Source organism: Rattus norvegicus, chromosome 4 (assembly GCF_021556685.1).
Source record: "Rattus norvegicus strain SHRSP/BbbUtx chromosome 4, alternate assembly SHRSP_T2T, whole genome shotgun sequence".
In the NCBI taxonomy this organism is placed as follows: domain Eukaryota; kingdom Metazoa; phylum Chordata; class Mammalia; order Rodentia; family Muridae; genus Rattus; species Rattus norvegicus.
This window is the reverse complement of record NC_141537.1, coordinates 152,427,292-152,454,172: the sequence shown is the minus strand read 5'-3', so window position 1 is coordinate 152,454,172 and position 26,881 is coordinate 152,427,292. Positions and strand designations below refer to the sequence as shown.

The 26,881-nt window shown below is 48.1% G+C and overlaps 1 protein-coding gene across 3 annotated transcripts; it reads right to left on the bottom strand.

Annotated features, from left to right (window-relative positions):
• Positions 1–5,032: 5,032 nt before the first annotated feature.
• Cxcl12 (C-X-C motif chemokine ligand 12) lies at positions 5,033–17,874 on the bottom strand. 3 transcript variants are annotated; one of them, NM_001033883.1, is given in 4 exon segments: positions 5,033–10,101; positions 12,604–12,690; positions 14,791–14,908; positions 17,733–17,874. In NM_001033883.1, coding segments are annotated over 4 exon segments (360 nt in total). In that variant the 5' UTR covers positions 17,794–17,874; the 3' UTR covers positions 5,033–10,007.
• Between the last annotated feature and the right edge of the window lie 9,007 nt (positions 17,875–26,881).

Genomic DNA, 26,881 nt, shown 5'->3' with positions numbered 1-26,881 from the left:
AGGGATAATGTAATAATGTCTTTTCCTGTTGGTATCATCTCCAGGCAGCCCCCCCCCCAAAACACTCACCTCTTTGTCATTCATTCTTGGACTGCTCTTTTAGCTTCTGTTTCTTTAATTTCTGCTCTGATCTTCATCATTTCTTTCCAGCTCCTGCTTTTAGGTGTAGTTTGTTCTTGTCTTTTTTAAGATGTCGATGAATATCATTAATTATTTGATACCTCTGATTTCAGAATGTAAACACTCACATTATAAACTTTCCTTTTAGAATTGCCTGAGTTGTATCCCAAAGTCTTGCTATAAATCAGGAGAAAGAGAAGAGTACCCAAGCTCCAGACTGTTGAGCCTGTCTGTGTTGGACAGGTAGGTGTCCATTGTCACTGGAACTGTCCTTACTGTAGCACCTTCCCTTCTGTGCATACCAGAGCTCGTTGCTGACCACATTTACCTTTGAAATCTGTAGGCTAAACAGGATCTTGTATGTTTATGGGTTTCCTCAGACCCTCTTCTCTTAGCTGGCTAGTGTTGGGGGATGTCTTCCAAGTGTATTAGGAATGTGGGAGACAATGACAGCCCTAGATCTACACATATGCTGGAGCTCCAGAGTTTTGGGACTTCACAGCAGTAATGCAAGATAAATGGCTTCAAAAGTTGACTTACTTGCTGACTCAGGCACAGGGCTAGGGCAGCTCGGAGTAACCCCACTGACTGGTTTACTTCCCAAGGCTGTTTCTTACATTGGGCTAGTTAAATTCAAGTACTGTAGCCTGTGATGTTTCCAGTCCTCAGGAGCCCAGGGTAGCTCAGTTTTAAACAGGTTCACTCTCAACACAGAGTCAAGCCACTGCCTTCTGAGTCACACAGAGTGAGTAGAAACTAGAGATGGCTCAGAAGTTACCTTTGCTTTCCCCCAAGCCTGAGGGTTCAATCCCAACAACCAAATAGTGAAGAGAACAGACTTCTTCAAGTTGTTCTCTGATAGACACAGACAGACAGACAGACAGACAGACAGACACACACACACACACACACACACACACACCACATATGCAGTCACGCAGACAGGCAGGCAGGCAGGCAGGCAGAGAGAGAGAGAGAGAGAGAGAGAGAGAGAGAGAGAGAGAGAGAGAGAGAGAAAGACAGAGACAGAGACAGAGACAGAGACATGAATGACTGCATAAATGTTTAAAGTGTGATTTCTTTCTATTCTTGACAGGTCCACAAAAGGAAACACTGTCTCATCAAAAGTTGCAACAAAACTTGCAAGTCCATTTATTGTGGGCAGGAACTGCCAGTCTCTTCTTACCAGAGCCTCCAGAGCTTCCAGGCCAAAGTTGTGTTTTCCTTAGTTTACTTGTTTGCGTGTGTTTCCTGTTCTTTGCTCTACATTTTCTGGCCCCGTTATTATTACCTCTGTGAAGTTCCAGGGTTAATCCTCTCTGGAATAGAATTTAATTTTTTCCCTTATCCTGGCTTTAGCTTTGTTATGTCACAGCAGCTATGCGATTAACTAGTCTAGTCTGCAATTTAGCTCGGAGACGATTATATTTTCTTTTAAAGGGAAGATATATTTATTTTTATCTTGTGTACCCATTTTTATTGTGCCTACTGCATGTGTGAGCATGTGTGAAGGCAGGAAGAGTGTGTCACAGGCCAGAGCTGGAGTTACAAGGTCTTGTGAGTTACTCTGTGTGGGTGCTGATTACCAAACCTGGGTCTTCCATAAAAAATTATTTTAACTACTGAGGTGCCTCCTCAACCACAATCTTTTGTTTTAAACAAAGATATAACCTTAGCATGTTGTTATAAACCAGGGTCATCCAACATGTTGCACGTAACCCAGGATAGCTACAAATGTAGCCCGCTACAAAAACCACACTTACTTAAAGCATTACCAGACTATTTTTGGTTACTGGATTGCATGGTTCTGGAGCATGGATTTTCAAGATGATGTTATCATGTGCAGCATCGTGCAAAATAAACCTCTGTGTGTTCTTGATCTTTGCGTGCATGCAATGTCTTCAATTCTACCGAGGTTTGTGGCTTTCAGTTGAGTCATTTTCCAGGCAGAGGCTCAGCATGGCCCACCAGACTTACCTGTGTTCATAGTAACTTGGAGAGTAAAATGTGGCCGTTGTCAATGAAGTCTTAACCTTAGATTACAAACGGTAGGCATTTAATATAACTTGGAAGATAAGTAAGTATTCTTGTTTGATTAAGGGTGTTCCTCACCTCAGCTAGGCATCATGGGCTGTCTGCAGCACTTGGCCCTCTGCCTTACCCAGCATTCCGTGAGTCAACAGCCATCTGCTGTACCTATGCTCTTTACAAGTCTGAATACCCAAGCCCCCCTTGCCACTCCACCCAGACGGCTCCCTTCCATTTTCAGCAATAACCGGAGGGCCTGGCTTCTCTCTGCTTTGTTTCTGTTTGGTCTTGTGGGGCAAGAAGTAGATTCTACTCTGTTTACCCCAAAACTTGCCAAAGCACCATCAGCTGAAAACTGAGAGCGGTTTATGGCACAGTAAGAGCACCAGCTCTTTGCCGTTGGTGTTGGCTTGTGGACACTAAGTCTCTCAAGTATACTATAAACACTCATCACGATCAGGTGCTGGGAATACATCCTCATGCAAGACTTCTGCAGCTTACATTTCAGTAGACACTCGAGGATGGACTTCACCTAGAAATTCATGGTCTTCAGTCTATCCTTGGATATCCAGAGTGAGATTGGGTTCTAAGACCCATCATGCACCTGTAGAGTTCTAGCTTTAGACAGGCCAGTAGATGTCTAACTGTCTCTCCACGGGTGATTCTGGGCCACTAACTTGGAGCTCATAAGTATCTCTAGGCAAAGAAGGACATCCAGGCTCTAAACAGACTCTGAGCATGTTTTATATGAGGAGAGCCTGGGCATCACAGCTGAGACTTAAATCAATCTAGGGTGAGAGCCATAGTCTAGGTTGCTTCTATAGTTTCAGTAATCTTTCCTTAGAGTCCATCTAAAACCAGGAAGTGAGCTTTAAGAAGATCTCTGGGGAAGTTTGGCAAAGAAGTCAGGAGACCTCTAGCAACTTCCCATGCAAGCACCAGCCTGTGGACTCCATACTTGACCCACTTGGTCTAACTAACTTAGAAATGGCTATTTTGGTGTCATTACAAGATTTTTTTTTTTAAAAAAAATCCTGGATGGAAGTGGATCTAACTAGAGTCTAGGTTAGGGAGTATGGACCAATGCTAATGCCTTCTAAGCCCCTCTACTATAGGTTCCCTTGTCTCTTATCCACACCTCTCTCTGAGTCCTGTTAATCAAGACTTAACCTTTTCTGCTTGTCCTCTGACTGTCCACAGTCCTGAGTGTCAAGTCCCCAGTATGAGCACAGGGAAAAAGAAGCAGAAGTGTGACTCATTGCAATATATCTCTGTACCCCTGAAACAAGATTGGCCCACAGCTGGCTTGGGTGTCCATGCATCTGATCACCCTCAAGGTTTTCTCACACCTTTCTAGACTGCTGGGACCTTCTCACCATGGGAGTCAGTACTGCCTTTGTACAATTTATACCTCTCGTTATAAGACTATAGCCAGAGTGAGGAGGTAGAATCCTAGCTTCCTTAGCTGTGCTGGACTCCCATGTGCAGCCTCTAAAGAGCAACGGGTGCTTCTAATTAACAAGGATACCTTCTGGGCCTTCAGTGGCCTAATGCACTCAGGAGACTGGCTCTCAAAAGAGCACATTTTCTCTCCTATCCCAGGGACCCTTCACTGTAGCCTGAATTAGACATCTTTCTTCTTCGAGTTTCCCTGTCTGTGCTGTATGGACATGCCCAGTCTGTTCTGCATGCAGAGGGAAAGGAACATGGTGGGTTGTGGACATAGATTGTTTAGAGAACTGGTGATCAGGTCCTGGTGCTGGAATAGCAGCTTACTGTTCTTGAGAACGCTGCTCTGACCCTAAAGAATCCACAGGGGCCAATGGAAGGCTTCTCCCCTTCACTGGCCTGGAGTAGGCTCGACCTTGTCACTGGGCTTTGCTGTGGGCTGTTTGAGAAGCAAATTTAACCAATTTCTTCTATCTCTATGAACTTCATAGCACAGGAGGTATAAAGAGGGGACCTTCTGGAAGCAAGTGATTGGGGGCGGGGTGTTTCTATCATTCTAGATGATCCTATATTCTCTCTCATGGATGGTATATGATTAAGACCCCAAGGACAACTAGTATGTCTCAAGTCACGACATGGGCAAAGAGACAGTCGGATTCAAGCTCTTGCCTGTTTCTTATATCTTCACATGCATGTGGTCGGATAATCCCACATTGCCTCCCCTGGAGCCTCTGACCCTTCTAAATCTTGTGGGTTACACAACTTAGAACTCACCTGAAAACTATCCTATAAATAATGGGGAATTTGTGAATGTGGACGGAGATGTGGTGAGATCTCTAACATTGAAGACTTGGACATTTGGAGCTTGGTGCTAGCCTCTCTTTTACAAAATGGCTGAATGTGGGATAAAGAGAATCCAAAGACCAAACTGTAAGAGACAAAGGCTGTCTGTTGGGGAAAGTAGGACTGTTCAAGAAAGCTGGCCAGCAGTAGTCAGCAAATTACCCTTTCATTAGCTCCCTCACCCAGGATAGGAACATGCAGAATATTGTGGTTTTCAGCTGTTACAGGGACAGAGTCCTTCCTTTATCACCTACTACAATGACCTATATGTGTATCGTGGGCCTTCCTCTCCCAAATTCTTGTGACTGTTGGGAAAACTCCCGTGACTTTACACTAAGGCATTGCTTGTACAGTGAAAGGCTGTCTGGCCTCTAAGGAGCAATCCCGGTCATGTGGAGAAAATGGAACACCTTTCCCTATAGAGATCTTCCGGCACCGGCAGTTAGACCAAGAGGAGCGAACACTAGGGCCTGTGACCTGTTAAGCTCTTCTGCTAACACTGCAGGGTTGGTCTCCCAGAGTCAGGCTCGAGCAGGTAAAACCAAGTGTGGAAAATTCCACACGGTAACGTTCACTGTGGATGCTTGGCAGCTACATTCGAATACAGAACTTTATTAGGAAAAATTGTAGGTGAAGATACATCATTTTTCATTGATATGACTTCAAAGTAGAAATGGCCTCTCAAATAACTGTCATATATTAAAAACGAGAATAAGAAAGCACACACTGCGTATAGGAAGCTGCCTTCTCCTGGACCATTTTCACATTATCTGGGAGACAGAACTGAAACAAAATACAGTATTCACCACATGCAACACTGAAACCATCGCTGCGTAGACACTGCAAGCTCTGCGGAGGAATGACTTCTGTGAGGAAGCCCCTGGTGACGCCGCCGAGATAATCACCCATGAGAAGATAAACAGAACTCGATGGAGAGGCCTAAAGGCCTCAGGCCAAGTCCCACAGAGGAATGCAGCCTTTTGCTCTCCAAACCCTCCCTCAAAGCCGACCAGGCAATGAATCAGAGGGGTCTGCCACCTCGGCTGCACTTCCTTCCCACTGTCCCCGAGAGCAGGCAGCACAGTGTAAACACAGGGTACAAATCTGGGTTTCAACACAAAGCAGACTGTATGTCTCCAACCCCCTTTTCCCTATCCAGATGCAAAGGCTGGTGACAGAGGGACTGGCTGCCTGGCAGGTTACTTGGCGCCCAAGGGAATTCGGGCAGCACCAGGATCATCAGGGACAGTTAGGTGTCCGGGGTCAACAACCATTCAAGGACTGCTGTGCTTGTATTTTGAAAGCAAGAGCATGGGGAATTAAGGTGGGGAGAGGCTTTTCCCATGTAAATGTCCTATTTAAATGCACATTTGCTCTAGGCAGGCTGTCTCCATCTAGAAAATGACTGTCAGCAGCGGAATTGATACACAAATTCATCTCCCTCCAGTTTCTACCCAGTCTCTTTATCCTCCCTGTGAAGGAGACTTTAAAAGGATCCCTAACTGGAGAGAAGGTGCAAGGCTGTATTTGTTTCGTTCAAAGCTTGGATTAGATGCTAAGTGGCCATTGCACAGCAATCCAGATTTCTCTTGTGGGGGCCCCGGATGTCAAGAGAGTTTAAAATAATTCTGAATCCACATGGGGACCCAGTCTGCAGCAAACCATATGCCCCTTATCCCAACTGGCTTCACATTTTTAGTTTTGTTGCTGTTGTCCAAATTTGATCAAAATCTTGCTGGTTGGATTTTTCATCTGCTGTGAAATCAACTTGAATGACTATTTATAGAAATCCCTCACCACACACACATCACTAACAATTCTACAGCTCGTTCACTCTCAAACACCTGCTTTTGAGGATGATCTTTTGGTAGCTTTCTCCGTTTCCCTTCCCCTTCTTACTCCCTCCATCTTTGTCTCTGAAGAACTAGATACTGACTCTTAACTGTGCGTTTGTCAAAGGTGGCAGGGAGCTTGTATAAAAACTGCAGAAGACAAAACACTTCCTGGGCCGTGCTGGTCGGCTGTCCTAAGGAAAGGTAGGTGGTTCTCCCCTTTCTAGAGAAATGCCCGCCCAGGGGGGCCCAATGCTGATGCTTTTATTCATTGGCTTTTAAAAATAATTGGAAAGAACTGAGACCTGCTAGTCCTCAATAGAAGAATGCATTCGGTTCCAGGAAGCTAAGAACCCACAATTTAAAGCTAACAGTTACGAAAATATGAAGGATCTACAGTTCTTAGAGCTGAGCTCTGTTGCAAACCACCTTTCTTTGGGCTTTGTGTGTCCAAAATGAGCCTGTGAACAGGGAGACAGTGCGCTGTTTCCATGAAAACCTGGACCTCAGGGCCATTACCTCATACACAGCCTTTGCATTTGGGTTAGAGACAGTGCACAGACGAGACATTGGTCATGGAGGTCAACAGAAGCAGGGGGTTGAAGAGACAATATTCCAAACAAGACATAGACGCGCGAAGGGTTTGGGCGGAACAACAGACACTTCCTTTTCCTTCTTGCTGTCCCATTTGAGTAAAGGAGTTCATCTTGAGAGAGTCCTTTTTCAGGGTCATGGAGACAGTCTTGCAGACACACGGTGATGGATGAGACAGAGATGAGCATGGTGGGATGAAGAGGAGAGCATGGGATGAGGGTGGATCTCGCTCTTCCCTGACCTCACACTCCTGCCTCAGCTTGGGGAAAGCCCTGCAATCCTTGGGGGTAGGAACACCCAGTTTCTAATCAGAAAAAGGTGAGCCTCCTGCCTCAGCTCAAAGAGACAAACCTTGGGAGCCACTATTCAGAAAAGGTCCTTCATGGGAAAGATACTAGAACAAAGGAGATGACATAGTGGCCTTGGCCTGTCACCAATGACATTGGAGAATCAGACTAAATGAAAATAAAATAATTACCATGTATCTTGCTATATAATCAAATGGTGAAAGTGTAGCAAACTGCAAAGCAAGTCCCTTGGAAATGGCTTCAGCCCTGCTCAGGAGCAGAGGAAGTGGCTATGGGCCCTTCCCTAACACTGACTTCAGACCTAGGCTCCTTCTGTAAGTTCCTCAGGCGTCTGACTCACACCTCTCACATCTTGAGCCTCCTGTTGACAAGAACAGAGGAGACACATTAAGGCGGATTCTCACCACGTGCCTGGGATGCTGTGTGGCCTGGCAGGAGCCACAGGCCCTACTCCTTAGTTCAGCTTGCAGTCGAGCCATCTTCCTTCCAAGGCCTGAGAGAGTGGGAGGGCAGGGAGGGGCACAGCCAGGACTGATGCTGAGGGTCTGGGTGGTGGTGGCAAGCAGAGAAGACGGGTGAACATGTCAAGCACAGGCTAAGGCACACACACTGGCACAGGAGGCATGGTACAAGGAACACATGACAAGGCACACTGCCTTAACCTTAGGACACTGGTGTTGAGACTATGCATCGACTCCAACAACAGCAGGTGCCCTGAGTTCCTGGGCATCCCCAGGCCTCAGAACTCCAAGAGAAGAGGCAGTTCCCATCAAATATTCACTCTTGATATAATTCAAGTTATTTCATCAAATAATCACTCTTCCTTGAAATCTCTTGGCTGCTCCCACACCACCAGAAGAGGTCTTGGCACTGAGGAGGTGATCTCTAGAGCTGCAGAACCTTCCAGAAGGTGTTTATGCTAGATACTGTAAGGAAGACCCTCTCTCACCTGCCTGAGAACATACAGGAGCACATCCTACCTTCAACCCATCCTTAGACGAAATCAGCTTCTCACGCATTTCCATGAGGACTCTGTCCAGAAGGCTGGGGCTGCCCATTAGATGGGCTTCATAAGCACAGAGGGCTCCTGGGAGCTTGCTGTGGTTCCTAAGAAACAAACTGTTTTCCTACTCTCTAACTCCTAGGAGTCAGGGGTGGATGGTGGGAGGCAGAGTCCAGGGGCATTTCGGAAAGTGGTCTTCCAACTCAGGGCAGCCTCAGTATGGCCTTTGGTTGTTAGGGGCCAACAGTCCTTCCCAGTGTCCTGGAGGGGCTGGGCATCCATTTCTAGGCAGAACTATGGCTTGAGCACAGATCTGGCCTTCAGAAGTGTTTTGTCAACAGTAGGAAGGATGCAGCCAAGGCCACTGAGACCAGACTGTAACTGGCTGCCCCAAGAAGAACAGACAGTAACCCTGGGCTTGAAAGACGCCCACCAATAGCCCACCCCGCTACCTCAGATCTGAGGAGAGGGTATGGACCAGGAGGGCTGTCCAGATAAAGCGTAAGAGTTCGTAACATGGGTCTTCCCTGAAGCTCCCTGGTGAGACCCTTCCCCAGCAAGGACCATGAAGGCCTCTTACCTATTTAATGTTAGACCCTCTAAGGAACCTAGAACTTAGGGACCCAAGAGGGCATGACACACAGGACACTGGGCCTTCCTTCCCCTGCAATCCATTTGCTGTATCTTCAGATCATTTCTTCTTTCTGCCCCAATTATGAAAATTAGACCCAGAGGTCTGGGGTACAAGATGTGTGTGTGTGTGTGTGTGTGTGTGTGTGTGTGTGTGTGTGTGTCTACATGAGATGAAGAAAAAAAATTTTTTCTCCAAAACACTGCTAAAATCAGAGCCTTGCCCTCTATCCTTCTAATCCAAAATGGAGAAAGACAAAAACAAAAGACTAGACAAAAATTGCCAGGTGAGGGTGGTGGGTTGGGATATTAGGTAATTCCAGAGCTTTAACCCAATCCACAGAAGGCAGACATCTCTCAGGAGTGAGGACGGAGGCATTGGTGACCGGATAGCACACCATTCTAGGAATGTTGAGACCAAGGGTGGGGAGGACAGACTAAGAGTCCCTGAAGCTGCTGGCCCTTCAGAAAGTCCCAGAGCACATCTGCCCTCCCCATGAGGGACCCGTTTAAAGACTCTAAAGTGAATTTTCCAAAGGAAAGATTCCCTGAGAAGCAGCTAACATGCGTTCTCTGAGACTTCATTCTTCCTGCTTTTCACCCAACACAGTCTGCAGATACCCTTCTGTGTTGAAACCAAGCTGCTCCCACAGCCCGGGCAGCAGGGCTGAATGAAGTCCCTTCCCAGGCCGCAGGTATTTGGAAAAGCTTCCCGTGGGCCTGAGAGCAAGTCAGTTACCTGAGAAGGCCACAGGGGGCAGTGTGGTTGAGGGGAAGGCACATGCCCTTTCCTGGCTAAGCAGACCACCCTGGCCTTCATGGGATTGTAGGTGTGAGCCTTGTGAACTCCTGGCCAAGGGGCTCAGCTCGGGGCAAGCTGCCAGGCTAGGCAGGTCCTCTGTGGCTTAGCCTCCACCCCAGTCTCTGCACATCTTTCTTCATAGCTTAGCAGACAGAGCAGGGCCTTAAGAAGCGCATAAATACAGCAGCTGGTGTGGCCGCCGGGGCAGGAAAGCCTAAGCATCTGCCCCGGGGTGTGGGGTCTGCCCTGGGATGTGGGGTCTGCCCCCAGAAGAGGGAAGAGTTTACCATCAGTCTGAGCACCTGCCCGGAGTGTGGGGTCTGCCCCCGGAGAGGGAAGGGGGGGTTACAAAGCGCCAGAGCAGAGCGTACTGTGGTCCATCTGCAGGAAGCACGTAACTAGTTTTTCTTTTTCTGGGCCGCCTTTCTCTTCTTCTGTCGCTTCTTTTTTCCTATCTTTTCTTTTTTCCCCACTTTTTCTTCTCTGCGCCCCCTTCGATAGAATTAGTAGAACCATTAATCACATTGCAACATATGGGAGGGTATCTCTCTCAGTTCGCACAGTATTTAGCATTGCCATACGAGTTGTTTTGACTCGGTCTTCAGTTTGAGGCCTGGAGGCCACTTGGCAACTGTGGTTCGTAAGCAATTTATCAAAGTAAACTAGACATTTTCCCCACCCAGAAGTTAAATAGGCTACCTTAACCCTATGGCCTGGGGACCGCTCACAGAGACTGCCAGTTTGCCAGGTTGGTCCTGGTTTTTACCATCCCTGCCAAAGCTCACCAGGAGATAAAAAATGCACATCTCAGAGGGCAGGGAAGGAAGCTCTGGGCCTGCCTTCCTTTTCAAGGCAGAGGTGAACTCTGCCTTCATTACAAATCTGCATTTCAAATTATACAAAGCCAGGGATGTTGAGGCCCCAGGCTCAGGCAGCCCTCCAAGAGAGGCTGAGGAAGGCAGGATGATTGATCCCACTTCTCTTTTTTGGATGCTGGGGAGCATCCCTAGGGATAACTGAGATTGTTCTAGAAAGCTAAGGAGAGGAATGGTTAGCAGAGTTTTTATTAGAGCAACTGCTTTGTGTCTGTCACATTAAAATGATTCAAGCTGAATGGTATTTAATGATTTACGGGGTGAGGCCACCTGTTCCCACCAAAGCCTGATATTAACATGGCCTGGAGTCATGGGATTTTTTACATGGGAAAATAGGAAAGCTTGGTATTACTGGGGTTGAGTCCAGGGATTACATGAGGATGTTAGGAGAACTGAGGAGGAGGAGGGGAAGGAGAATTAGTGAGTCAAGTATTATTCATCAGAAAACTAGCTTGGGTTAAAAAAAAAAAAAAACACAAACTTTTGATGCAGACTCAATCTGCACCCGAGACGAGCCTGCCGCCGTGTCTGTTGCTCGCCGGGACTGCAGGGCAGTCCACAGCACATGACCGGCAGGTGTGCCTGGTTTTCCCATCTTCAGACATGTAAGTGCACTCCATCTAACAACTAGTAGATTTTATTTCAGGTAAATAAATTCCCACATACAGCAGGAGGCTTACAGCACGAAACAGTTGGCATTTTATTGCTAGTGCATATAGTGTCACAGTTGATACAATTTCATTACAAGTGGAAAAATACACTGGCTGACATTGGCAAGCTACAATACATCTATATGTCATATATATTTCTTTACAAATCGCCAGTAGTTCAAGACCGTAGAGGTTATCTACTGACACTACTATGGCTTCTCTTCAAATATAGGAATTGACTACAAATATATTCTGAAATACATTTGTCTTCCAAAGAAACATAAAAAGTGCACAAAAATATATGTAAAAAATGCCTTGCAAATAGTTATCAAAACCACCAGGGCCGTCTGTGATCATTAGGATGTATCCAATTTTTATCTTGTTCCCATTTCTGATTGGAACCCAGAATCCCCACTGTGGCTTCACGGCAAGATTCTGGCTTATTCATTTTTTTCATCTCTGATATTCGAAAACTCAGAGCCCACGGAGCCACTGTTGAAATATATAGGACTCAGGGGCAATTGCAAAAGTCCAATTCCTCAAAGTTTTCAAATTTAAAATTGTGTTTCGGATAATTCTCAGACTTGTGTTCTGTGGTTAATTCTAGGCATGTTCTCACATTATCCAGGAGGGGCTGGCTCCATTCTACAGGAGGCCAAAGAGAAATCTCACAAAGGGCCCAAGTGAGAGGAAAGCAAAGGGAAGAGAGGGAGGAAGCGCCCCCCAAAACATTCTCCTTCCTTCCACTGCAGCATTGGCAGATCAGGCTACAGAGGTGAGAAGCGGAAGCCAGTTGAAGCATGCTTTTGGAGGCAAGCAGAGATCAGGAACGGCTAGGAAAGGGTCTCTGAGCACAGGCCCCAGGGGTACCTTCTAAAGGAAGCTTCCCTACCCCTGACACTGAACTGGAAAAAGGAGCCTCTGCCCAACCTTGAGCTGAGTGACTCTCGGCAAGGAATCTGTTCGGGAGCGCCCCCTGCAGGACAAGCCCTGCAGCATTCCTCGGACCTGCTCTGGTGGAAGGTTGCTACTCCCCAGGGCTCCCAGCAAAGCCACCACCTGTAACTGTGCCCAGAGGCCCCAGGGAAGCGAGAAGCTCCAAAGCAAACCGAATACAGACCTTGAAGTAATCACTGCTTTTAAAAAATGAGGATGAGGATGAGGATGAGGAAGATGAGGATGAAGCTAACTGGTTAGGGTAATACAATTTCTTAGAAAAACCCCAGTTATAAAAGCTCCATTGTGCACGGGCGAGGGCACGGATGAATATAAGTAGCAATATCGTACCATATGCTATTGGTGGAGTGTCTTTGTGCTGGCAAATCTCAGCATGACCCCAGTCAGTGCCGTCCCATTGGCCAACCTGGCCAGGGTTCAGGCCCTCCTCCCCACCACTGCCCTTTCCTCTCCCACGGAGGTCAGCCTTCCTCAGGGGTCTACTGGAAAGTCCTTTGGGCTGTTGTGCTTACTTGTTTAAGGCTTTGTCCAGGTACTCTTGGATCCACTTTAATTTCGGGTCAATGCACACTTGTCTGTTGTTGCTTTTCAGCCTTGCACTGCCAAAACACAAGGGAAGAGACACTGTACAGCCGAGTGGGAGAAAGCGATCGCGCGGGCTCACCCGACACACCCAGCTGAAGGTCCTCACTGAAGGGCCCAGCTGCTGCTCCTGGAAGCCTCAGTTTTGGAAGACACAGCGCTTGAAGTGTGTTGGGACCACCACTGAGGAGTTAGGGATGTGCTAAGGATGCTTTCCAGGGGACACAGAGAAGAGACCACAGCAGAGACATCTGAGCATCTGGCCAAGCCAGAGTTTGGCAAATGAGTAAAGTAAAGGAAAACGAAGGTCGAATCTCCTAAAGGAGCCAAAGCCCAAGGAGGTGGAGGAAGAGCCACCCAGAAGGCGCAAATGACTGACATCATGGGTGCGCGGGGTCGGGGGTGGGGTGGGGTCTTGGAAACCTCTGGTGAGTGCCAGAAGCAGCCTAAAAATTTGACAGAGCATCTTGATAGCACACAGGACAAACTTAAGGGTAGCTCAGGAAAAAGACGGCAGGAGTGCAGAAGGGGAGGAACAGAGCAGGTGAAGTGGGGTTGTTCAGATGGGCAAGGATCAGTCTAGACAAAATGTCCAGCGGTTGCCTGAGAGTGTTTACAAGTTCACAGAACGCTTGAAAGTCTTAGCTTTGTGGGTTTGTTAAAATTGACTCAATGTTCTTCCTCCCATTCCTAGGCTTCCTAATTGAGAGATGAACTGGTTATTCTCCATAAAGTCCTTGATGACAGATAATTAAAAAGCAAAACAAAAACAAAAACAACAAAAAATGTTGGGGATTTAGCTCAGTGGTAGAGCGCTTGCCTAGCAAGCACAAGGCCCTGGGTTCGGTCCCCAGCTCCGAAAAAAAAGAAAAAAAAAAAAACAACAAAAAACAAAAGCAACCCCCCTCCAAGAAAACAAAACAAAAACCAACCAAACAAACAAACAAGAAAACACAACAACCAAAGACAAACACAAACTACTGGAGAATATTCCTCCCCAGCCACTAAGTTGTCTCTGGGGAAAACAAACGCCTACCCAGTGTCCTAGGACAGGTAAAGCTCTTCAGGCAGGCTGTCCATTAGTTGGTCAAAGGGATGCAATTTCAATAGGGTTTGGGGGGGCAGTCAGTCTGGATCCAGTCATTTATTAACTTAGTGATCACTTAAAATCAATAGTTGTATTCGACACTGAATGTTCAACGTTCATTCCCAGGACACTGAACCAGCGTGGCCTACTCAAAAGTCAAATCATCACCTTAGAAATACCTTTCTCAGGACAATACTATATTTTAATCAAAATAGTAAAAGTAATATTCACCATCGAGGTCTCTAAAGCATACTGTACATAACACAGCAGCGAAGGCCGGGAAGGGAGGCTGATGAAGCACGGAGAGCCTAAAGCAGTCGCTGTTGGGCGAAAAAGCCTTCGAGCTAGCATGGTTCCAGCTGCCGTATCCTTATACTGTTTTTAGTGTTGAGTCATCTCAACACTTGGGAACCCCTCCTAGGAGGCTCTGAGCCCTCACCATCCTCAGGTATGGGAGGACAGACTAGCACACGACACACCTCTGCCAAGTCTACCAGACTCTGAGTGAGATATTTACATCACTTATATGTTTTGGGCTTTTCTTATTTCCAACCTAAATTTAAATCAAACGCTGGCTGCTATCATCACCATCCAGCAAACTGGAAAACTCTGAAACAAAATGACTTTAGAATGTTGACCTCTGAGAAAGTGATTAAAAGTATTTCCATGCTATCTCGAGTCCTTTTTGTTTCGTTTTGTTTTGTTTCACTACATGAGAAAGGATTGATTTTGGGTACCAGAGCCTTGAAACTGACAGGACAAATGCAACTGTCGATAGTAGAGGGCTGACCTCCGTCAAGACCATGGCTTTCTCGGTAAAGAGGCAGCCCACTGTAATGCAAGAAGCAGCTTGGAAAGCAAGAGTGAGAAACACTGAGCACACCAGGGTTCTGGGAACAAAAGTAGCCTTTGAAACTCAGGTCTGATGGCACATCACTGTTCCAGTGATGGTAACAGCTGCCCCTAATTATGCCGAGTCTGAGGCCTTCTATACTGTGTTCCTCCTTGGGAAATGACGGCTAAGACTTACACAATCTGAAGGGCACAGTTTGGAGTGTTGAGGATTTTCAGATGTTTGACGTTGGCTCTGGCGACATGGCTCTCGAAGAATCGGCAGGGGCATCTGTAGCTCAGGCTGACTGGCTTACCTAAAGGAGGTGTAGAGAGAAAAACAGGACTAGTCATTACTCTGCCTGGTGCTGGGGGTTTGAGTGTTTGAGGGTTTACTGGTACCAGTGATGAAGAATGGCAGGAATGGTAACAGAAAGATTCTTGCAAAGACCCTCCCCTCTGCTAGGGAGCACCGTGAGATTTGATTGGGCTCAGCTTCTGAGGGACAAAAGAACCGGGGAAGTGGGGGTTCTAGGCTCCTCTTCATCCCTCTGTTGCAAGTCCTGGGGGTGGGGGCTTCCCTCTACCACCTGCAGCTCCCCCTCCTCCCACTCACCCTATCCTAAGCCCTGGAAATCACAAAAGAATCCAAGGGGAGGCCCTGGATTTACCTTCTATCCAGCTTTTCCCAAAAGCTGGGGTCAACCGTGGCTTTTATGGTCACTACCTAGATGCTTAGGCCTCCTGGATCCTATTACTAGCTTTGTTTGCCAATTCACCAATTTGCAAAATGCTTTAATTGACACTCATTAGTGTAAATTAGCAAGGGGCTCCTTTAGAACCCCTCTTAAGACCCACCCTTTAAGTCTAGAATTGCATACCCCTGAGGACTGGATTTGTAGCTGCTCCCCTCCCCTCCAACAACAAGATTTTATCCTAGCTCTTCTTAATATCCCCAGATGTTTAAATTTATGGGTCTCTTCACCAACGTTTAAAAGTATGGTTGAGAATAGTTAGTCCCAGGATTTTAAGTTTGCTTATTCAGAGTTCCAGGGGACTTCTGGGTACTCTGAAGGTCTCTACCTTTGGGAAGCAGGTGGAGAAGTGGGCCAAATTAAATATATGATGGGATTATCTTCTTCTGCAGGTGCCATTTAGCTAAGAGATGCGTGACCTGGGAAGGGTAGTTATTTAGACGCTAAAGCATAGGAAAAACAGACTGCAGATACAGACCAAAGTCCGAACCAGCTCGCTGCCCACCCTGGTCTTGGGAATGGAGAGACCTTGGCTTATGGAGACAAGGCGCATTCACTCTAACAGGCCTGGGAAGCTTGCTGTCCTGGGTTTAAGCAAGGAAGCCTAGGGTGCCTAATGTCTAGCTGCTGAGTTGGATCCGCTGATGGGGAAACATAGGAACCACAACAAGGTTAGCCATGCTGCAACTCGAGGGCTGTGCAGGACCGGAGGGCACACAGGCGCTAGGAGGTAAAGAAAAAGTTCATCTGGGCAATGCAACGGAGTCCTGCCTAGAGAACAGGTCTGATCCAGACACTTGGTTGCAGAGAAGTCAAGAGTCCGACGCTTCCTAGAGTCAGAATATGTCTGGGGGTGAGACACCCCAATTACTCGGGACAATTGCACTCCAGCCTTGAGGACCCGAGTTCCTACATTCCTGCCTCATACTTGACTTCCCAGGAGGCAGTACAGTTTGCCAGAGACTGTGACCCTTGCAACATCACCAGCTCATTCAATTATTAATGCCCAAATCAATGTGCTCCATGATGAGGCACTGGGGGCCAGTGGGAAGTTGCAGCCTCCCAGGTGTTCTCAGTAGCAGAGGGAAAAAAAAAACGAAATTGCCTTTCATTTGTCTTTTTTACTCCTCCGATCAGCAACTATTCTTTTATTGAACTTTTACTGAACATTTACTAAATTTTTACTGAACATTTCCCTCGGACTAGGCAAGTCCAGCCTCTCCAACCATACTTAGCCAAACAAACGCAGGTCCCACTACTTTCCGTAGCCTGTTGTTCACAGGGAAAGAACCCAAACCAACGCTTTGGCGCACTTGGGGCAGCATTTAGATCGCAGCCTCACCAAGGGCTCCGACCGCCCCTCAGTTCGGAAACAACACAGCGGAGGAAGGCAGGGGCCCGACTGGTAGCGTTTTGTTTTGTGTTCAGAGGCAATGGTTTGTTTTGTTTTGCAGCAACGGTGTCTTGTAACAGCGCTGAGAGTTTTCTCTTCAGTGTCAAAAAAAGAAAACAAAATGAAAGCCCTTTCCCAGTGAAAGAAGACACCACCCCGGGTCTGGGAGACTGAACTCTGCTGCAGCTCTCATTCCAGAGCGGAGGGCTCCGGGGCTGGCTACAAAAGCGCCCATTTGCAGGTGTGTTTGGGGGTTGGGGAGAGGTGTGCATATAGCTCGAGTAACTGCTGCGCCTTTGTCTAGTGACCCCGGTAAGAAGAAAAAGGCGCAGCGAAGAGACGCGTGCTCAGGTCCGCGTCGCTACGGACCAACGAACTGTGCAGAAGCGCAGCCCTGGCTGGTGGCGCAAGCTCTAGAGCTGCACTGCGCTGCTCATGGCCCCGAGGGTGTTGTAAGAGAACTCGCTACACTCTGAGGGGACGAAACTCAACTGCACCACCGAACCTATAGCCAAACCAAGCTACTTTAAGAGTTTGCTGGCACACGCACCACCCGAATGAATCTCCTGCACGGTCAATTCCCGGACCGCGCTGCCCTTCGCCTCTGGGAACATCTGGGCGCGGGTGGACACTAGCTGAGTGCAGCTGGCGCGCTCCGGGGCCCAAGCCCAGGACACCGTCGCCCAAGCTTCCATTCCGCGCCGACCCCACACTTGCCCAACAATCCTGCAGGGCCTCGCCTGCAGCTCTCTCTAGGTCCTGCAGCTGCGCTTCGCAGAGCACAAAACCTCGGTGTGACCCGTGGGACACGGGAAAGGGCACCCGTAGGGAGTGCGCCCTGCAAAGTGGGCTGCCTGAAGTTCGCTTGCAGTGAACGGCGCGGAACGAGTTCTTTCTCCGCGACTCCCGCGCGGGCAGGGGAACCGCGGACCCGAAGGAGCTCCGGCACAGAGCTGCGAGCCTTGCCCGGGCCCGGGCGCAGATTACACTCACCGTCACTGATGCAGAGCGCGGCCAGCACCAGGGCCAGCACGGCGACGACCTTGGCGTCCATGGCGTGGGCGGGAGGGCGCGCCGGAGGCTGCAGAGCTGGGCAGCAAGAGGACACCGAGGTGGACGGAGAGTGAAAGTGCGGCAGCGAGAGGCGCGCGCTGGGCGCTTTAGAGCCGAAAACCAGGCGGGGCGGGGCTCGTCAAGGGGCGTGTCTGAAGTGTGGCTGGGGTCTCTGACGCGCATCCCCTGCGGAGCAGCCGCCCTTCCAGTCCCCTACCTACCCACCCCCTTCTTGGCGCCCTCGGTGTCCCCGGCTCCGCTGGGTGCCGAGGCCTTTGATCTTCCCAGTCCCCAACTTGGGCGGGCTCCTTGGACTACAAATGCTCCCATCCTGCAGATAGAGAAACTAAGGGGCTGTCGAAATCGAAAGCTGTCAAGTAAGGACCAGAGGCGAAACTGTGTTCCAGGCGCGAGGTTCTGTTGCGCCGCACCCAAAAAAGTTGCCAGAGAACCCTTTCTTTGGTGCCAGGACCTCAAACTGACCCACCTCTCTCCCAGGGTGTCTGTGCCGCAGGCGACAGCTAGGCTTAAGGGCAACGCGGAGCAACCTACAGTTAGAATAACTTGGACTCCCAGCCAAAGTCTCACTACAGTCACCCCCGGGAAGATGCATTCTAACGTAGGGCTGTGCTGCCCAGCAAAGAGACCAAGCGGGTCTTCCAGACATAGTACGGTGAATTTTCTTTGCCACCCCCCCCCCCTCTGTAACGGTATCTGACGCTGGGGGGGGGGTGGCGGAGGGAGGTGACACAGCTCTCACCCTGCAGAATGGAAACGGAGAAATCACTGAGAGTCTCACTCCCGCGAAACGTCGTGACGCTCAGTACCTGGTTTTAATGGGTGTTCTTAAACTTCAGTGTTTTCTGCCTTTCCTGAAGAAAGTCCAGTGTTCCAAAAAGGACGAAAGAGTTCCCTACACCCCTGCTCCCTAAAACCCCTAAAACTTCGGAAGCCCAGGAGTGAGTGCTTCCGAAGGTGGTCATTGGTGTCTTTACAAATATACCCACTGGTGCTCAGTCCTGCCGATAGACCGTTGTACTCCACGCTGGTCAACCAAAACAACCCCAACCTGGGTGTGGGGAGACACAGGGGAAGGGGCAGACCGCAGCTGGAGGGCTAGAGGCTGGGAGCAGCGTCCTTTGGACCTTCTGCTGCCACATACAGTGTTGGCCACACTCCCATTGCCTTTCTCACATAACCAATTAGCGATTTGGATTCTGTTATCACGTTCACCCAAGGGAGTGCACAAAAGAGACTTGCCTCTGTCTCAGGGCAATCTGGGAATCATATTTTTGAAGAAGTGGCCAGGACCTTTGGGCCTGGGGCTCCACCTAGGGACTAAAGAAGGGTGGCCGGGGTCAAGAGGAAAATGTTTCAGACATGAGAGTGTCTTAAACAATTCCGCCAAGCACTTTGCGTCCATTCATTTGTCAGGCGCACTTTAGGGGCTCAGCTTCAAATCTGGAACAGCGCCGACCTGGGCCCTGTGTTTAAAAAGTAGCACTCTAGAGAAGGCAACCATTCATTTCTATCGGCTTTTGCATTATCCTGAGCGTTCAGGATGCTGAACACTGAACTTGCTGGCCTGTTGTACTGTAAGATCGGCAGAGGCTGGGCTCCGGCGCCCTCTAGTGGTCCCATCTCCTCTGCTCCAGTAATCGGAGAGGCTGGGGTTCAGGCAGTTGGGATACCTGACGCCTGTATAAAGAACAGTTTTTTTGAAACAAAACAAAACAAAACAAAAGAAAACAAAACAGATGCTCTTGGGTAAAACCTACTCTGCGCACAAAAACTTGTGTGGTGCTCCTATTCCCTACATCTCTGAGGTAAACCTCTGCTGTAAGTTTGTCCAAAGTAGGTCGACGTCCAGGTCTCTTGCTACTTAATGTTTGCTAGGAAATCAGGAGAGAAGGACCCACTCACAGCCCAGGAGTGAAGTTGGGGGGAGGGGTATCCTATGCAGGCCAAGAGCGAAGCAGAAACCAGCAAAGGCTCTGGCAGACCGAGGCTCCAGAACAGAAGCAGATGTGGGTCACATCTGTCCCTACCCTCCTACAACCATTCATTAAAACACGTTCCGTAGGTTCTCCTCCATGTGCTAGACATGCACTAAGAGTTCGAAATATTTAAAAGAAAAAAAATTCCGGGGTAGGGCAAGAAGAAGAAGGGGCGAGCAACACAAAAGCCAGCAACCGAGCACCAGTCATGGAAAACAACAGTGAGCGCTCTGGGGAGCTGCCACGCACAGTAAGAGGGTTTCGGATAGGGTGGATTTTAGATTTAAAAAACTCGGGGCTGGGGATTTAGCTCAGTGGTAGAGCGCTTACCTAGGAAGCGCAAAGCCCTGGGTTCGGTCCCCAGCTCAAAAAGAACAAAAAAACAAAACAAAAAAAAAAAAAACAAAACAAAAAAAAACAAAACAAAAAAAAACAAAAAAACTCTACAATTTTACAGTTGGTGAATGATTTTTTTTTCATTTAAAACCACAAAGAAACTGATGGGGGTTGGGAGTCATAAGCCTTTCGAATGTGCTCGAGCCAAAGAAGTCTCTCCACAACTTGGGGCCATCTTTGTTGATGCAACCGTCTCCTCTACTCAGGTCCACCCAGTTCCTCTGTGGGAAGACTGGTTTCATGGGAAGGCACAGAAAACCAGCTCATGTCTCTGTGAAATCTGCAGCTCTCCTCCACATAACCTGGGAACAGAGAGCGGGCTGCTGCCTCCTGGATGCTGCCCTTTGGCTTTCAGGGTGGACTATCCAGAAATCAAGATGGGAGCCTGAAGGCTGGCTTCAGAGTTACTAAGCAGGCTTGTCTACATGGCCAGCCTCTGGGTCCCTGGTGCAAACATCTGCCCCTTAACCCTCTGCTTGATCAGCGAAGCTCACTGCAAAGTTCACTGGCTAGCCTTCCCCGGTTGGCTTCTCAGGGCAAAGACGAAGATCTGTACCAAGTCCCCATCTGCAGGGTGACTGCCAAGATGACTTCAGTTGTCTCCTTCTGAAAGCAATATTATTATGGTCTTTAAAAAAAAATCCATGTTTCCCTTGACTAGATCCCAAATTGAAGTTCTTAAAATCCCCTGCCACCAGGTGGGGAAGGATCCTAGGAAACCTGAGGCAGACACCACTGGGTTTGGGATGCATACATAGGCAGGACCACCTACAGGAAGCATGCATGACCATCAAACCAGGATGTCTATCGAACATGGTCCTGCTCAGGATGACCAGACACTCTAAGACACACATATTTGCCAAAGCACAGCTAGGAGAAGAGCATCCCAGATTTAATGATCTGTGGAAAACTTCAGTTTCTCTGGGCCGAGGCCTGAGAGGTGTCCACATTAGCTCCCAAGCCAGGAGAATTGGGTCTGGGTTTGTTCCACCTCTCTATGCCTAGCTACCTTGACTTGAGCTAACCTTCCTTTCAGCAGACAGGGTTCAGTAGCGAGGATATCACTAAGGGTCTTGCCTGGAACATAGCAGTTGCACCTCACTACAGGTAGTGCTTTCTGTGGTTCCAGTCACCTACAGTCAACCATGCCATGGAAACACCCAGTGGAAGAGTCCTGAAATCAATAATTTCATGTTCTAGATTGTCCGTGGTTCTGAGTATGATAAAATCTCTTATGAATACATCGTATCCCAGTCACCACACTGTCCAGCATATTCACAGAGCACATACTCCCTACTTGTCTCTTAAGTTCTGTCAGTGACAGATGAAAGCCACAGATGACCTTTGCAGGGCTTGGTGTGATTCATGGTTTCAGAGATCCATGGGCGGCGTTCTCAGAGCACACTCGCAACTACTGTATATACCACATTCTGCTAACCACAAACCCGACTGACAGACAGACTGTGAGCTTGGGAGCATGTGTCACTCGGCATCCTATTCTTGTCCCCTTTGTGTCCTCACACCTGCCCTGTGAGATTGGTTCAGTGTTCACTACCCAACTTGCAGAGTCAGTCCTCCCCCACGTTTTTAACTTTGAAGACCTGGGATTTAAATGTAATTTACAAGAGGGCTGTCCTGGGGAGGGATGAAAGCAAATTTGCTCCACAGAAATTCAAGACACCTTTGAATTCAGATAAATACGTGTTTAAATTTTTGTTGTTCTTGTTAGAATATTCCACATGTTTTGTGGGGGTATATTTTGTAGAAAAGAATTACTTATTGTTTATCTGAGATGCAAGCTTACCTATATATCTTGTGTTTTGTTTATGATTAGTCTGACAGACCGACTTCAGGATCTATACTGTAAGAGATCCCCCTCCCTATGGGCTTTCCGCCCATTCAGAATCTGTGGATAGAAAGACACGAGAGGCATATTCTTGAATTGCCCATTTTCTCATTGAGGGGATATCTTGAGTTTTATCAAGTCAGGGATGCTAAATGGTAGTGTGTTGATACGATAGAAGATAGAAGAATGCCCTTTCTCTGTTCCGTTCCTGAAATTCAAGCAGACACTTGTCCTAGCCCTTCTTCTTCCCCTGAGCATCACCAGTGCCCCTCCTCCTCTAGTAGACATACAAACAGCCCAGGCACTGGCATCCTTTCTGATACAGGATGCATGGACTGAATGTGGGGAAGGAAAAGGTGATACCCAGAAAACAGCAGCACGTGAACGTGAACATATCCTGATTGAAAGCCAGGGAAGGGGCCAGGAATTCCTGGGAGTTGTGAAGACTAAGCCTGGTGCTTGCGCAGGTAGTCACTCCCCACCCCCACGTCAGAGAAACCAGAATTCTGTCCTCACTTGCTGTTCTTGCTTAGAGGGGGATCTTGTTCTCTGTCCTTCACTTCATGTCACTTTGTGGAATATCTGCGGTACACAGACTCCTCGGAGAACCTTTCAAGGCCAAGTTTGAAGATAGGTACCTCTGAGAGCCTGGCCCAGAAGATGGACTCTTGAATAAACTTTTCAGCACCTCTCAATCATTCACCTACCTAGCATGTGTCTTAGTTTTGCTTCATTTACTGTGACAAAATACTCCAATAAAATCCACTTAGAGGAGGAAGGGTCTTTTTGGCTTGGGGCTCCAGGTTAGAGTCCACCATGGTAGCGAAGTCCCAGCAGCAGTGGCTTGGGAAGCAGTCACTTTATATCCAGAGTGAAGAACAGTGGGGATAGAACAACAGCTCAGAATAGAATAATGCATGCTCAGCTTTCTCTCCCAGGTCCATTCACACCAGGGCCCACAAATGGCACTTTTAAAAATTCACAGTGGTCCTTCCCATCCCAATCAAAACCCAATTCCAAAAGGCTGTCGCAGGCATGCTCCTAACATAATGTGATGGAGACAATTCCATTAAGACTCTCTTCCCCGGTGCTTCTATATTGGGTTAGATTGACAGCAATGACTTCCACACCATCTCTCTATCCATTCATACACATATCCATGTACTCACCCAACCATCACCTATCCATCTATCCTTCTATTCACCATCTGTCTGCCCATCTACCCACCCACTTATCATTTCCTCGGTCCATCGTTTCTTCATTCACCCGTCACCTTCTCCTTTTACACCTTCATCAGTCCCCACCACCACCCACACCTCTATATCTGTCCACTTACCACTCCTTCCTAATGTCCTTACACTCATTCATAGCCAGTCAACGGTTCCACATGTCTAAGTCTCCATCTCCAACCACGTCTCCACTCCACTCATCCACTCACTCATCTACCCATCTACTTACCACTTTCTGGGTCTTTCTCTCCAACTCTTCCATACCAGTGACTTTACGTTGTTTTAAACTTAAAAGGCTCTCTCTGTGAATAAGATCTATGTCTTCTGCAACCCTGGCCCCAAAGCAAGGAATAAACAGGTCAGGGACTCCTAACTTGAAGGTCGCACAGCACAATAAGCCTTAGTCTTATGCAGATTAAAACCTTTACCTTTCATTTTGCTGAGGGACTAGTCCTCTCTGGAGGGCAGGAAGCAAGGCTGGGGATACCCACCCAGTGAGAGGAACGGTATCTGAATGTGTCTCCCTCCCTGGGTCCACCCCTTGGGTTTTCTCCATAAGTTAAAAATAAATAGAGAATAAAGAAAGAAACAAACCTTTACCTCTCTGTTTACCCTCTGCATTTAATGAACAGTTGTTAACATGACTGAAACCATCTGATGATTTTTACCAAATGGAAAAATCTCCCTACAGGGGCAATAAAATAAATATTCGGGACAGAGAGAGGCGGTCGTAAAAGGCATTACCCGGTTGTAAACAGAGGCGGGTTGCGGTGATCTATTACCCCGGCCTTGGCAGCTTTCAACAGTTCTGGGATTCCAGGAGGGGGATCTGACCCAAGGCAATATTTACTTCTGTGGCTTTTTCGGCAGGTCATTGTGGGTATAATTCTGTCGACCAGTTGACTGGAGTTGAGGTTTTGAGCAGGAAGCCAGAGCCCCAAGCACTCATAATTCAGGAAGAGTAAGGCACCCTTTCCAGGGTGTGCCAAGAAAAGCACAGGGTACTGTCCTGGCTGTCAAGGTGAGGGTCCCGCAGAACCAGGCCATTGTCAGTGGGATATACAGCTTGTTTGTACTTGGGCAGACAGTACTGATGGTTGACACATCTGTTGGCTGTATTTCAACCCGGAGGCCCGGCTGTGTTTGGTGTTCTACTGTGCAAATGCATGGTCATTTCGCACACTTTCACGCACAGTCTTAGACTCTTTAAGGATCCTTCACTCCAAAGGGAGTGAAGCTTAAACTCTCAAGGACAAGAATTATTCCCCAAGGACCAAACACTAAACTGATTCTTGAAGTGGCCACAGTCAGTAGCAGCCTCTGTAAAAGCGTCAGAGTGTCCAATGTTAGACAGAGCAAAATGACCATACTGATGGGCCACACAGTGCTGCATGCAGAAGCATGTTTATGCTGTCCTCTGAGGCAGCACGCAGACTCAGAGGGGAGCTGTGTCTCAGGAGTCAGTCTTGTAGCTTGGCTTGGGTCTTGGCTCTTAGCATTGACTTTAAGACCTACTCTTGGGTCAGTTTGCTACTAAGCCTGACCCACATGACAGGAAGAGAGAACTGACTTCTGAAAGCTGTCTTCTGACCTCCACATGTACACTGTGACTGTGCACATGTGTCCCCATAAAGAAGTAAATGTAGCTTAATTCTGTTTAACATTCCCTTCCTGTTCCATGGCCTGGCTGTCGAAATGTTTGGTCGTTGGTGGCTTTGGGTACAGCAGAGTAGACACTTGAAGCTACAGCCGAGTCCAGGATACACTTGTTGGTATGCATATGGGTCAGTGTATCACAGACAGGCCCTGCTCGGTGGTTAAGAGGCCAGTTTAGTAAACGTCAAGAAAAACTAAGAACAAATTGAGCCTGACGTTGCCTCAATCCGCTGAATAGTCAGTCAGCCATGGGGTCTGTAGTACATGGAAGCCTGGGCGGCAGGGACTAGAGTGGGCTAGGCCTGAAGTGTGGGACAGATTGAGTACCCAGGTAGGCCATGGCACCAGCGTCCACTGCTCTTTGTCTGCCAGAGCCTTCTAGAGCATCCTAGGCACAGTTTTCTAGGCGTCTGAAGATTGAGTCCCTCGCTCCTGCCCTTGCAGACCTGAGATGTTTGTGCCTAAACCTGGACACAGGTTTTTCAGGATGCAATGATTAAGAGAGGTTTCAGAGACTGGAGATGGGGCAGGGACTGTTGTTCGTCCCCCTGTGGTGGCTCTATAAACTCTTGGTATCCTGCAGAAGCGTGGGGATATCTGTTCTTGTTTCCCAACTCCCAGTTGACAGCTGCCTCAGGAGGCCGGACTTTTGTGCATTTATCTCTTCTAAGGGTATGTGGTGAGACAGAGTACTCAACTCTGTCTTTATATGAGAAATCTGAATCTCAAGGCTAGACCTGAGGGTGGTTGCCTGAGTAGAGGGGGCAGGAAAGTGAACTGAGTATCCGTCGTCTCTTGGAGTATGTGGTCCCTGAAGGCTGATGCATGGTTGGAGGTCTATAAGCAGAGAACGTTTTGACATTTCCTCCAGCATATCAGCCCTTAGCATGTTAGTCAGCTTTAGGTGGCTGCAAAAGATACCTGAGAAAATTATCTTCCAAAGCAAGACAGCCCTTAGGGGCTGAAGAGATAACTTAGCGGTTAAGAGTGCCCACTACTCACTCTCACAAAGGGTCCAAGTTTAGTTCCCAGAACCCATGTCAGGTGACTCACAATTACCTATAACTCAAGTTCCAGAGAAATTGTCACCTCTGCCCTCCATGGATATCTGGCACATATATGTGTATACATATACACACAAACATACACATGCACATACACGCATACAATTATATATACATATAATATGCATACACATTCACATATACATATACACGTACATATATATTGAAAAAAAGAAAACCACTTACTTTGACTCAGTTTTGAAAGTGACAGTTTATGGGCTGCTTCCCCTGTCATTTTGAGGAGGTGAAGAGGCAAGGCATGGTGACAGACAGTGCATGGCAGAGGAAGTCATATGGCTGGAAAGAGAAAGAGAGGAAAGAGACCCGAGTCTCACAATTCCCTTTAATGACTCACTAGCAAATGCCAGAAGACCTCTCCCTGGGCCTCACTTCCCTATATCCCTTCCTGAGAAGTAAGAATTACACATGGGATGTGAGTGATACATTTAAGAGGCTCACTAGCGTTCGGACATTGGTTGGAAAAGATTTCCTTCCAGCGGCCCCTATGGGCTCCTGTAGGCTTGCAAACCCCTAAGCCATCATATTGGGGCTGCTGGGGAGTTGTCCAGACAACCAGATCCTGGTCTGAGTCTCAGCGACTGGCCTCCTATAGTCCAGGAACACTTTATCGATGGCCAGCCCTCTACTCGTGTTGGAAAGGGGAGGAGTAGACAGAAGAAAGAAGGAAAAGCAACCTGGGGAGTTGCATTGAAGAGGCTGGGATGTGCACACAGCACTGGTCCTTAGGAAGAGGCCGCTGGACATACTTCCATGCCTCTATTCAGTCAGAGGGCGGGGCTGGCCTGCGGGTGCACTGCCACCGGCCCCTTCCTTTCCCAGGCTGTAGAAGTGAGACTCTCTTCTTGCTTTCCCCCCACCTAGCCAGGGCAGGTGTGTGCTT